Source organism: Atta cephalotes, assembly GCF_000143395.1.
Source record: "Atta cephalotes unplaced genomic scaffold scaffold00001, whole genome shotgun sequence".
Classification (NCBI taxonomy): domain Eukaryota; kingdom Metazoa; phylum Arthropoda; class Insecta; order Hymenoptera; family Formicidae; genus Atta; species Atta cephalotes.
In genome coordinates, this window is record NW_012130065.1 from 217,918 (window position 1) to 232,291 (window position 14,374).

The 14,374-nt window shown below is 35.6% G+C and overlaps 1 protein-coding gene and 1 long non-coding RNA gene across 2 annotated transcripts in view; both read right to left on the minus strand.

Moving 5' to 3' along the window:
- Nucleotides 1-4,951, minus strand: part of LOC105619143 (insulin-like receptor) — a 21,985-nt gene extending 17,034 nt beyond the window's left edge. Inside the window, exon 1 of the mRNA XM_012201021.1 lies at nt 4,399-4,951. Coding sequence (XP_012056411.1) covers nt 4,399-4,951 — 553 coding nt within the window. The remainder of the gene's footprint in view (nt 1-4,398) is intronic.
- Nucleotides 4,952-5,197: 246 nt separating this feature from the next.
- Nucleotides 5,198-14,374, minus strand: part of LOC105620235 — a 17,051-nt gene continuing 7,874 nt past the window's right edge. Inside the window, exon 2 of the long non-coding RNA XR_001046497.1 lies at nt 5,198-5,506. This is a non-coding gene — a long non-coding RNA (uncharacterized LOC105620235). The remainder of the gene's footprint in view (nt 5,507-14,374) is intronic.

Here is a 14,374-nt window from a genome sequence, read left to right on the forward strand (position 1 = left end):
GTCACGCGATAGAATTGACGAATATCAAGCGTTAAATTTGATCACGTGATCTATTTTGACGCTGAAGATGAGCAGTCGAGCGTCAGCATGAAAAAGCACCTATGCATCGGACTCTACAAACATATAATGTAGTAGTGTGTCTGCATCTTTGTCTGCATTTTTTCGCCACCCTAATTATTTAACAAAGAGATTAGATAGAAGAAAGAAATTTGATTTCATATTTCTTTCGGTAGAAAGAAAACAAGAAATTTATTCATTGCGGCTGTTATTTAACGTTAACTCGCGGAAAGACAGTTTTGAAGTATTTAAAAATTTAACTAAATATAGATCTGAAAATAATTTTATTAAATTATCAAAATAATTATGAAGAACATTCAAACTGATAACTAGAATATCGAATATTTTATACAGCATAGCTCATTATGCTTGAGTTTCTTACATAATTAAAAATAATTATTTTGATAAAATTATGTTCAGATATATATTTTTAATTAAATTCTTAGATATTTCTTAGATATTTTAGCAAAATCATCCTTCTCGTGGAAATGCTTAAGGAATTAGATCGGGATAATCGTAAAAAATTAATTTTTAAGCGTGAATTGTCGAAGAAATAAAAAAGCAGACTTGTGTTTTGAGTACACATACCTTCGAGTACACATTGAAGTATAAAATATACAAAATGAAAGGAAAAATAATAATCTTAACACATTTATTAAAATGTTATGAAAGATCAATTTTTTTCGCATCAATCATTGATGTCGATGATTTCCGCCATATTGGATCATATGAAATAAAAACAAAAAAATATTACTGAAGTATATTGTACTCCCTAAGCATTGACCGATTCAAAATTTTTAAAATTTATTAAAATTTGACTGAAAAAAATTTTTTTAACTTATGGTTTGACTTTTGATACACAAATATTGTTAATTAATTTATTAGTATCTTGCAAAATAATAATGTTATTGTAAAAATCCTCGGTCAATGCTTAGACAATGCTATAAGGATAATAAAAAATCAAAATTCAAGTCAATCCGATGAGTACATCCTGAGAAATCTTCGATGATTTGAAAAATAAGATTTCAAGAAAAACATTTAAAGTTCTACAACATAATCTTTATAGCATTTAAAGTTCTACAATATAATCTTTATAGCATTTAAAGTTCTACAACATAATCTTTATATCATATAGTGCAAATTTTGTAGACTTTGACTAATTGAGAAACTAACTCGAATATACTTAATATACTTATACTTAAGACCCTTTTGTTTCATATTCTACAGATTTCAAACTACTTTTTAAAGCAAAAAAAAATTTTTTCGATTTTTTTTAATTTTACACCAGTCTAACTTTTTAATATTATAGAAATTCTAGCGTTAAGGTAGAAATTCTACCTTAACTCACATCGATCATAAGAACAAGATAATTAATCGAAACATCATTTCACAGACCGAGGACAGTAAAGGATAATAAAGAAAGTTAAAGAATCGGCAATCTTTTCAGATCCTCTCAGATCAAATTATATACGAACTGAATTGCAATTACAAGGATATGCTTCTTACGCGATATCCACAATAAAGCAGTAAGCCTTAAGTCATAAGAAATTGGCCAATCATAATCGATTATTCTTCTTCTTACATTCGACTATGGTTGATTAATTTTTTACTGTGTTATTATTTTTTACAGCTTATTGTTCTATTGTAGACACCAATTTAGACGCGCTCATATCGTCGAGACTCGCTTTGTATATCGCAAAGCAAGCTTACGACGCGTAGGAGAACTCAGACTTCTAGGAATGAACGGTAGAATCTGAGGAGAATGGAATATAAAACCAGTTGCGATAACCTCTCGGATGCAACTTTAAAACATGCTCATCCACGATTCATTCTTTCTTCTCAATGTCTTTAGCATTATTCTTTTCTAACGAGTGTAACGTAATCCTGCATGAATCATTTTCGCTAGTAATTAACGATGTTCTTCTTCTTTTCATGTAGAATACTTAAAGGTGTCGTACATCAATCATTGATTGTTACTAAATAATAGATTTTAATAGAAGATAATGAGAGAAATTTTACGATCATGTTTCGTGTAACGTAATATCGACAATCAATAAAAATTCTCTCAAATAAATGAACAAATGCTCAGTGAAAATGAATCAAAACATCGTGTGTGATTTTACGAATTACATGACTTAAAGGACAATTTGTTTGATAATAAATTTGTCAGCTATTACGATATAGAACCATATTAAAATCTCGTTATACAAACGACACATCTATAGTTTCCTCTTGAATTACTTTAGTTATCACTGAAGAATTAAATTTCCTTCAAAAGGTCACTTGTTCACATTTAAATGCAAATGAATAAATATAAAAATTTCTGACTTTTATATCTGATTAGTAGTTGATTAATGATTTATAGTGTATAAAGATTTAGTGCATAAAGATTTATAATGTACAATAGAGAAACTGTTGCATTGAATATATATATAGTTTCACGTATTATCTGTAAACATACTATACATTGTCAATTTCGTTTTCGTGTTACATACTACATATCTGTTAATTTGATACAAATGTCACTTGATACAAATGTCACAAACGTAAAAAAAAGTCACTTTATTACAAATGTGACATGAAAAGTCTGCATTATCGAATGGAAGCCGGTTTCTTTTTGTATACGAATTGTGACATATGTCGATTTACATATCGATGAATATAATCTCTATGTCTCTTCAGCGTTCAAGTAGTGTAGATGCATAATTGTAAGAGTACATACGTAAACTAAAGTTTGATATAAGTAAACTGGAGCAGGGTTTTCTTTTTTCGTTCAACAATGACATTTTGCTCCAGTCAGTCATCAGAATTGATAAGTTATATAACGAAATCGAAACCCTATTTGGAATAAATATGCACCTTTGTCAACTAGCTAGCAGGACCAAATAAGCAGAATTGAGAAAGACCTTTTGAACTATTTAGTGCTCATTTTTTGCTAATTTGTGCTACAAAAATCAATTTTGTACCATATAGTTTTGTACTACGTTAGTTTAGAAGAAACGCTGGTGTTGCCAGCTTAATATCAAGTTAGAAGGATCGCAAGGAAAAAAAAAGAAAAAAAGAAAAATAAAATTAGATTTGAATAGAACCGATTTTGTGCTAATTTGTACTATCAAAAAGAAGTTAATATATTGATCCATTCCTCAAGAACCAACCTCTAATTGAATTGTACAAGTTCAAGAGCAAAGTATCCTTCGCCACGAACAGAATCAATAATAGTGTATAATTCAGTTAGAGATTGATTCTTGAGGAATGGATCAATATATTAATTTTTTTTTGATAGCACAAATTAACGAATCGGTATTCAATTTTATTCAAATCACTATTCAAATCTAATTTTATCTTTTTTTTTCTTTTTATTCTTGTGATCCTGCCACATTAGCTTGATATTAAGCTGGCACACACTTCATCTAAATATGGTACAAAATTGTTTTTTGTAGCACAAATTAGCACAAAATGAACACTAAATAGTTCAAAAGATCTTTCTCAATTCTGCTCATTTGGTCCTGTTAGCTTGACAGAGGTTAAATATGCGCATATCATAATCGTGAAATTTTTTAAGCGAAGAAGTTTCGTTTGACCTGCTGCTTTGTGCTGCATTATACATGATCTTACAATACGGTTCGCGTTTCGTGATGCTTCGTTGTTTGAAGATTTGTGAAGCTTTACGTAAACATAATGTGGAAGTTCAGTCAATAGCGTGATGGCCAGCTGTTGATCCACATTTTAAATTTTAAATGAGCATTTGAGTTTCTTTTTCATGGATCAATTTGTATGATCGATATATGTATAGTATATTTTACAAACCAAACCTAATTCTTTGTCACATATGACAATTTGAAATATTAAATTATTTACGAAAAAAATTTAGATATCAATAAGCGTAATAGTGATAGTCTTTTTAAAATGTGGATCGATTCAAACTGATATTCATAGTCAATTTTTCTATTTAAAATGGTTTCGAGTATAGAAATCAATCACAAACAAATCGATATTCATAGTCGATTCTTAGGCCGATATCCCTAGTCTGTTGTGAATTTCAAGATCTCAAGCAAGAGACTTCATCTCAAGCAATGTCTTAAGATACTAATACGGCTCTCTGATTGGAGATGATAATATTGGCTCTCTAATTGAAGATGTCGAATCTTGAGCAACGTTTAAATTTCGCCCTTACATTTAAGATTGTCTTAAATACAATCTTAAGAAGTTACGAACCAATCAGAGAGTCGTATCAACAACAATTAAGACATCATTTAAGACTGTGATGCAATAACAGACTATGAATACTGGCCTTAGAGTGCGCCACTTAAGCAAATATAGGAAAAGAAAGAATATATTCACCTCCGTTGTCAAGACCGGTGTCGTGCGCTGCTGCGAGGTCGGGTACCGTGAGTATCAGGAGAACAATCCAGAGGAGCCTCCGCCATTCGGTCGATTTGAAATCTCTGTAGAATCTAATCGAGAAAATCCATCGCACTACACTCGAAGCACATTTCGCGGACGATTCGTGGAGCGGAGTTCTGTCGCACCTCAAAGTTCTGTCTCGCTTTCCAACAGTCGTTTTCGAATCATTTGTCAATAAATCATTTTTGTCGCGTTTTCGTCTCGATCGATCAGCCACGTGATTATCCCCTGTCCATACCGCGTTCACCGATTCATAGCCCGTTTGTCCGCGAAGACGCTCGCAAAGATCGCACGCTGTCGTCGACGCCGGTGACGGCAGGAACGATATGCCATCGTCTTTCTCGAATGCGCCACAATTCGATGACGGATAGTGATAGTGGCAAGTAGTAGAATTAACCTCCCAAAAAGAGGTTGCAACGATGTTTTGTTCGTCTTCGTCGAACGTCGCGCCACGAAGTCTGCGCGTATAACACGTGGCCGAAGACTTCATCTTCACCGGAAGAATGAAACTTCTTTTCCCGATGGGGAAAAATGATTCTACGTTCTCCGCGAATTCAGAGTAAAAGGGGTAAAGTGTCACGTTTCGCTCGCATCTCTTCGCCGTCGATGCGGCTTCTTCGACGTTCCTGCCTATTTGTCTTGCGAACGTATGAGCGAACGGAGGGCTCGAGAGTCAATGCGGCCACAAGTTCGACGACGATCACTCGAAGACGTTGGAGATTTCTTTTTTTTTTTCTCTCTCTTGACGTTGTCCGTAATACGTTTGTCGGCTTCGTTTGACCCCTTCGTAACCGCGCGAGAGACTTCGTGGGCGTACCACGAGACGAAGAGACCGCACACGCACGTATGCGATATATCAACCGACTATGCTGAAAGATTGGCACCACCAGCAGGTCATCACACCAGACGGCTCCATTAAGTGTGCCGAACGCGCACACCGATTCGAGATTCGCGAGTTGATAGGGAATCTTGACACTGATCAGTGTACACTTCTCACCATGCTGATGATCCTACCTTCTCGGCGATATCTAGACAGTCTGTCGTCCTGAAATGAAAAAGAATACACAAAATTACACTTTGTAAACGCCATTGAATCGTAATCGTAGTATTATATTAATTTTTTATATGGTATTAAACGGATCGCTTGATGTCACATTTCTTAAGGAGTTATATTAACTCATGTAAGAGTTTAGAGAAACACCTTAAATTATTATTTTTCGTACTTGTTAAAGGGTAATGCGAGCGCACTTGAAAAATTACGTATGGATGATGACCTTGAGATGATGATGTCTGAAAATTGTGACGATGGCTTTCACAAATAATGCTTACGTAATCATCAATAAATGTAGCAGTTACAGTCATTATTTATAATGTACAGCGATCACTGGCGCCAAGCGTGTGTCACGTTTATTATGGTCATTATGTTGAAAAGAATGCTTCGTATAGATAAATTATCGTAAATGAATATCGTGTGCGTCCATTCAAACGAATAAGTCCGCGCGCGTAATAACGTAATATAAAAAACCGTACCTCGTTATATGAATTGTAGCTAATTATATGACTGGATGACGATGTGTTGTTTCAAATGTCTCAAAAATAACATTGCTGCATGTTGCTACTTTGAGCGTATTCGAGCACAGCTCTGTCTTATCGACTTGAAATTTATTTATTAATTCATGCAAATATGCACAGTAACATTTTTGCATGATAACATCTTAACTCTCAAATAATCGAGCAAGAAAAGATCGTTTTTTCCTGTGCAGTTATTTATTATAAATTATAAAACTGCATTGAATTTAGTGAATGAATTTAATGTCTGTTTTGAAATTTAAAACAAGAACGCAATAGAAACTCATTTTAAATTATATTACTCCTTTTCTTTGTGCAAGATTGTGGTAACGATACGCAAAGAAAAACGACCAGATGGTATCTCCAACAAAAATTGAATTTAGCTGACGACTGAATAAATACGTTCGGTAAATTGTGCGTAGTTTCAATCGGTGGATTTGCCTTCAATGTTTCGCGAGAAAGGCGCTTGTTGAACAATGAACATTTAGCCCGAGGGTTTCGCGAGATTTAATCAAGCCTGTTTATTCAAAGTTCCCCTTGATATGAATATTCTCTTGCCATGTTTGCTACAATTTTTGATGATAAATTGCACACAATAGATCATTTATATAGCGTTGGAATATCAATTGTGCATAAATAGTTTATGTATGCTAATTTCGTATGACTGTCGCGAGTATCACATGCACTCAGTTTTATGCGCATTTTTATGAACCGCGACACTCTATACATTTTTATAACTCTTATCCCGTGTAGCGGGGTCATGACACTTCGTGACAATATCTTCACAACATATTTATAGCGACGCGGTGGTGTAGCGCGTGCGATAATGTCTGTGTGATTTACAAATTATCGAATAAGCTGGGGTGCTCGAATCGACGATGCAACCGCGCTTGCCATAGCAACACCCGTATCGTCGCCGTATTAAACTGTCGGGCACAAAGTAGACTCAGCAAATGTCGAGACCTTGCCTCGTCTCGACGAGAAAACAGCAGCATGGCATAGTCCCCGTTACTAAACTCTTCACAGAAAGGTAAACCCTAAGCTCTAAGAGCCGCACGACCAACCACAGTTGTGTGCCTAGATGCAATATTCGCGTTGTTTACGATGCCGACAACCAATGTACCAAACGCTGTTTTCCATTACATATGTAAAGAAAGCAGAAAGCTGTACATATAGTTATAAGAAGGTACTAACAAAATAAAAGAGGAGAAAGCAGAAATATACATACTATTCCGTTGAATAATGATGCTACTTTTTAAAAAATTATAATTAAATATCACTGCAATTTCTAATTTCTGCATTATATGAAAAAATGTATGAAACAAGATAAATTTAAAATACTTTGTTCCCGTCGCAGTATTTTCTTTGAATTAATCATTTGTAATTTATCTGTTTCTACAATGCATCTGTTTTCACATATTTGTGTGTGAGAGTGTCTATATTTTGTGTTTATGTAATTATAATATCTAAATACCCTGAAATCATAATCGTGACGCGTAGGTACCTAATGGATTTTTCAATTTGAAGAAAACGTAGCATTAGCAATACACTGCGAAGAATCGATGGGAGTGAGACTAACCACGAGATCCCACGGACGGTTAAGTGGCTGCAAAACAAAAAATTTGGAGCGTCGCGTCTGATCGCATGAATATTGTCTTGCTTACCGTGACTCTCGGGTTAAGTAACATAATTTGATTAAGCGTAGATTTCTCTTAATAACAAACGGTAATTGATTTATTGCGTATATAAAGAGGGTCACTCACGCTGTCACCCATAACGAGATGTGTACGCTATGGCACGCGGGATCGAGAGATTCGATTGTACCTCTACGATCACGACCTGCTGCAAATGACTACTCGCAAACATTTCCGATTTATGATTCATTGAATTTGTTTTCGATTCAATCGTCTTCTATATATACTTCACACTTTGCGCTTACTGCACGAGAAGAAATTAGCATTTGCATTTATGTATTTTCTACAGCACAGAAAAGTTACAGACGTACAGAAATATTTAAATATCCTATGTAAATTCGATCTCGCTAGTTAGACACGTTGAATCACTTCTTTATTTCTTTATTTTAATAATCAACTTCATATAAACTAACGGATCTTCCATTTCCAAGAATTTTAATCATCTGTGCATAATCATATAGCGAACGATTCAATAGATATTATCTTGTACAATTTTCTTCTTTCAGTATGATTGCCGCAACGTTGTAATCTTGTAATTTCGGGTACAATATTATAAAGAAATTATAGAGATAAAGTGAGTGAGCTCGCAATTATGAGTCAAATCTTATTATTGCTTGTACAAGCCTTTTGTAATATATAAATATATTATGTCTACAAATTATTAAGTTAATAAAATTAATTACTACATAAACGTCATCATCTACGATTTTAGAAATGTATGTGTATATACATTTTATAAAACTATAGATAATAAATTTTTATAAAAATCACTCTAATCTTAAACAGTCGATAATTGGGATCGTCACTTTATAAAATTGGGCAAATTCTTAGGTTGCAACAACTTATGTAATAACTTTAAAAAAATATCACATTACAAGGCAAGATTTTGCTGATGTAACAAAATACAGCACATTTTGTGCAGGTGTAGTTATGTAGAAAATAGTCACGCAATGTGCGTAGGTCCACCACCCACGCCGTCTTATTCATAGTTTTATTTGTAGTAAGCGAAGGCAAACACGACTCGAAAATTTGCGTTACAGCGCGACACGCTTGTCATCGTGACGAGCCACCACTAATTTTACGCATGTGTTTAAAAATATCTAGGATAATTTTAAATACCAAAGATCTTATTGTTTGATAAATTAGCGAAAAAAAAAACGTACACGTGCTGTATAATTACTTATGACCTCCAAACGCATTATCTTCGATCTCTAATTTTTATAAACGCATAAACTCGGCGCCAAGATACTATCGTGACTCCTGATCTTTGGAACATCTCTTTCTTGAGATATCAACGATATCATGTAAATATTGATAAAGATAATATCTGACGAACTTGCAAATTGTAGTCGTTTTTTCATTATTCGTTTATTCGTATGCTAAATCAATATCAAATCAGAGAATCTCTTTTTTGCCGAGAAATAGGTAGGTAAATCGTGAAACGGTAAGCAAGATAATCCAGTCGGAAGCTGATGGAGGTTCAAAATAATCGAGTTTCGGACAGCGCGAAATCCTTTTTGCATGGTGATCGACTATCGCATCAAAACACGGGGCGTTACTCAGTCGTCTACAACTGTACATGCGTCTCGTACGTATATATGTACACCACGCATTGCCGGCGCGGCGCGGCGCGGCGCGGCGCGGCGTCGGCGGCACGCGAGTATATATCGCGTGCGTAATGCGTGTAAATGCAGCGGACCGGCTCGAACGGGCGAGGGACAAGGATGCATCGGAAGAACGTAGTAGTAGTGGGAAACACCGGGGGCAACCGGCGACGTGAAACTCGAAGAGGGGCACCGTCGAAGACGAGGGCGAGGGAGAGGAAGCGAGTTTCATTCACCGCCGCCACTCGCCATGCCATGCCACGCCACGCCACGCCACGCCACGCCACGCCACGCCACGCCGGTCCGAGTCGCCGTCCGCGTTTTACTACGAGGTATTTGTGCTGTCGCATTTGCAGGTTCGCCGACACCCACCCACCGATCCATCGACCGCTAGAGTCCGTTCTTTGCCAAGCGTTGCCACCGTAATCCGTTTAGTTGTCAATTGAATGAGGTGTAACGTGCAACCGAGGGAAGGACGGCAACACGCTCGTCGCGCTCGCAGCACAATCGCGAATTAGTCTACCTAATTGTCAGAGAGCTCAATTTGTCTCGAGTTCAATCGATCTTTGCGGTTTTTTGCTTTCACAGGTTGTTCGCTATTTTTCCTATTTTTGCTGTTACGCAATACTACACGAAGCGTTTTAGAACGCATAAGCTTGTATATATAGATTTTTTTTTGTTATGTTGTAACATGGTGCAATGCTGGCGCAACGATAGCAGTACGATCGATCGATGCACCGAGGAAAAATGTATGCAGTTAATTGGATGCAGTTATAATCAAGTACGTTGCGCGTTTGCAGTAGATAGATATACGATGCGGACATAGATAACATTTAAAGAATGCAGATACGATCAATGATATCCTATCTAAATGATATTCTATCGAGAAATTGAATTAAATGTTGTCGCGAACTAATATAAAGAGACAAAAACTATATAGTCAAGGACGGTGAACGATTTAAAAGAACACTGATACGATAAGTGATATCCTATCTAAATGATATTCTACCGAGAAATTAAATTAATCGCCGTCTATTTGAGCCTTTGATCTCCAAAGTGTAATTAATTTTCTTACATAATATTTTATTTGAAAATTTTTCTTTGATGACTTTGTCTATATATTAATGTAAGAATGTTTTTTTTTTTGTGATTTTTTATCTGTTAGAGTTTTCAATCACATATTAACCCAAACGATATGATGATGTAGTAAATTGGAATAGATAGTGTGCTGCAGCAAAGTTATAACATCATCTACTAGTCATCGATTAGTAAAAGGACAAAATTACATAAGACGGTGTGCGATTTAAAGAACGAATACGATAAATGATGTCCTATCTAAATAGTATTCTATCGAGAAATTGAATTAAATGTTTCCTTTCCGCGAACTAATAAGACAACAAAGACTACACTGTCAAGGGCGGTGAGTGATAGCACGTTGCTCCTTGTGCTCTTTTAAAAGCACGTTTCATAACGCGTCAAATCGCTTATCTTTCTTCCTCGTTAAGCGGTGCTTTCGTTCTCATCGTTCTTCACCGAACGTAACGCTGATGTTTTTGTCTCTTCATCAGCCTGTCGGTCCCTTCCACGAGGACAAACTGAATGGAAGGAGATGGTCGATCGACTCCCGTTCCCCGCTGCACGACACGGTCGCAGACTTCTACGTGTTCGTCGTGCTATCTTCGACCAATCCGAAGACGAGAACGGCATACATTCGTTCGAACTTACGTTGTACGATCGCAATGCTCGAATTTGCTCGAAGTTTCATTCTTACCGTTTATTCGCATATTTCTGCTCGATGTCGCCATTGCCAGCTCACCGTCATTATTATCACTGAAATGGTCATATTTCAGAAATCGACGCAACTAATAATAACTTCTCTAATTCCTTTCTCCGATCCCACTAATATTATAATAAAAAAAAATCACTTGGACATACGTGACGTATGATCTCCGCTGATTTAAACTTGCCAATAAAGAGATCGTCACCATATTTGCTATTTTTTTCGTTTCAACTTCTTTCCAGCTGATTCTTTTATCGCAAACTCGCTCTCATTCTTATTTATTACGGGGAGGAGATATCGTCATCTGTAATATCACTGAAGAATGTATATCTGCTGCTTGTCATGTCACGACGCTGTGTCATCAAACGGTATGACGATCAGCATAGCTTTCTAAACGGTGAATCAAACGCGTCGAGATAGCAAATTAAATTAATATCATTAATATTATCATAGTTACTTATTTTTATACCATGTTGCGATTATTTTTCTTATTCAAACTTAGCAATTTCTAAAAATAATAAAATAGATGGTTTTATCAATGTCAATTAGCTTTGACAAATTATACACAAGCGAATCGATTATTTTTCAGTTGCATAATTGTAGGAAACGATAAGTTAATGGAATCAAAATTAATCTTTCTGTTTCTAAGAAAGATTACAGCAAGCAAAATAACTATGCAGAATATCTTCGTATACCAAACGTTATCGCACGATGTTCGAAACGTGACGCTTCCTTTGCAGTCCGAAGGTCGCGAACGCTATTGCTGTCATCGTGCGTGCATCAGAAATATTTTTCTTAAGACTGATTATGATTATACTTACGCGCCGTAATGTTTAATAAAACACTTCTAAAATAAAAAACACGTTTTGGCAAACATCGGAGGTAGTAACGAATCCTAATCTATAGTATCGCGGTCGATAAAACCGGCGCAATGAGATAGAACGTTCTCATTTTCAAAAAACGACCAACACACGACTACCGCTTTATCACTGTACAAACAAAATTACGCACTTCACGTATGTACCAAAAGAGAGCGTGACGATTTTCTACTCAATTTTCGTAATTTTCGTACTTTCGAATAATCCTACTGAAAATATTTCTCACGATTCTAATCTGCCGAATATCAAGTCATTCATATATACAATTCATTTCCGACAGATCATTAGCATCGATTCATTCAGTATTCATAATGAGAATTATAAAACCAGAATATATAATAAAACCATAATTATTAAATTATGATATGATAAATACACGCAATCGATATGGCATCCACTTTTTCAGTATCTGCAGTGCTATAATTAGATTTAAATGCGATAATAACATAATACTTTTTTTTCTGCATTTTTTTTAGAATCGACTAAGTTATGATTATATCAATTCATGAATTTTACGAGTAATTTCCTCGGAATTTTCAACAAAATTACGCGCTCGCAAAAATATCATACGACACAAATTATCGGAATTTGTTCATATTATCGCAATTAAACATTTTATACATTTATTTATTATTTATATAAATAACGTAAAACAAGCTGTAACATTCCAAACGTTATACCTCCAATAGTTTCAAATGAAAATAATGCGTTCCAGAGCGCGCCAGAACGATACAATACGTCAGCGGCTAATTTTGACTTCCCATCTTGTAACGGCGACACGATTACGAAGTAAAATCGACGCAATTACGTCAGAAGCGTCGAGTATCGAGATGTCTACGCGATAAGAACCGACGTTCTTGGTAGAACTCGAATAAATTCGCACCTAACAATTGAGAATCGTTGCTATCCAAGGGTAATTGACTGAATCAGGGCGTGGGTGGATTGACGAGAGAAGAAAGAAGCGGGAAGGCAAGGAAGTGATATTACGCCGCAGTATAAGGGGTGGATGTCTGGTCGATGCGAGCCAAAACATTGCCACATGCCTAAGCTGTACACGAAATCCTCTGTAAAATTTCTCCGCTGTGTGATCTAATAATACGATTTTGCATATATTTCACGATAAAACCATAGCAGATGACGAGAGCTATGTCTGTTAGAAATGCGATTGCTCGATCTCCAATCATCCGTGCTTTGTATATCGCCTTGTACGTTATCGACCTTCGAGTATATGGCGGTGACATGCCATAATGCATTTAAAACAGGGAATAAACAGTAAAACAATGCCAAAATTCTCACGAGTTCGAGGCTTAGGTGCTTGAGAATTACATTACATTATTACGACGTTAATGTAAGCGTGCCGAGTCATTTTATGTCAGGTCAGATAACTTTTTGGCTGCCGGATCGCAATTTTGTGTATGTAAATATTATATAACAATTTAGAATTATTGTATAATAATAATAATAATAATAATTTAAACAATAAAGTAATTAGAAAATATAGAGAGATTGAATAATAAAAAGAAGTTATTGCATTCTTCTTTGAATATTCTTCTCTGTTGATTTAGTAAAACGATATATATATATATATATATACGCTGCGATAAATTAAGATGTCCGATAAAAATACGAAAGGAATTGAAATCTCATATACAAGATAACTCGGTAAGGTAATGGATGAACATTCGCATAATATTCCACATAACATCCGTGATATTGCGTCGCGAAATTGATTCGCAGACTCATGGAAAGCCGTTAGAAAGCGGATATAATATGCATTGGAATGCGCGAGGTAATGCTTAATAACGATCATGCCGACTGTCCGTTGACTACTAGTGAAGACTACTACCGGCCATGCCGCGTGCTCGTGCTTAGAACAGAAAGTTATTTTTTTCGACAAAATCGCGACTTTTGAACTGAAAAAAATATTTGATTGAATTAATTGAAATTCTTGTTAAAAGTGAACAAATCAGAACTTTCTGATTAAATCTATTAAAATTCTAGTTGAGATAATTGGAATTCTGATTGATGTAATTAGAATCTTTTAGTCCAGTTTTCAACCAGATATTTTTCTTCTCAATGTGGAATGCTCGATAAGTATCGCGGGACGAGGTAAAATTGAGATAAGCTAAAGGTATTTAACGCGTCGCGTCAGGACCGAATGAATTTCAACATGGAAAATACGCTCGAGAGCAGGAAAAGAATCTGTATTTCCCTGTGGTATCGACAGGCTTTCATCTATCTATTACCTACATCCTTGTTAAAATTTATCTCCGAGAAACTCGGACAATGCAATGGATTTCCGAGTTTCCGTCACAATACGCGCGTCTATTCTAACCGCAGTCGTTCAAGGTTTCGATCATCTACTTCGATGCACAGAGAAAGAGAGAA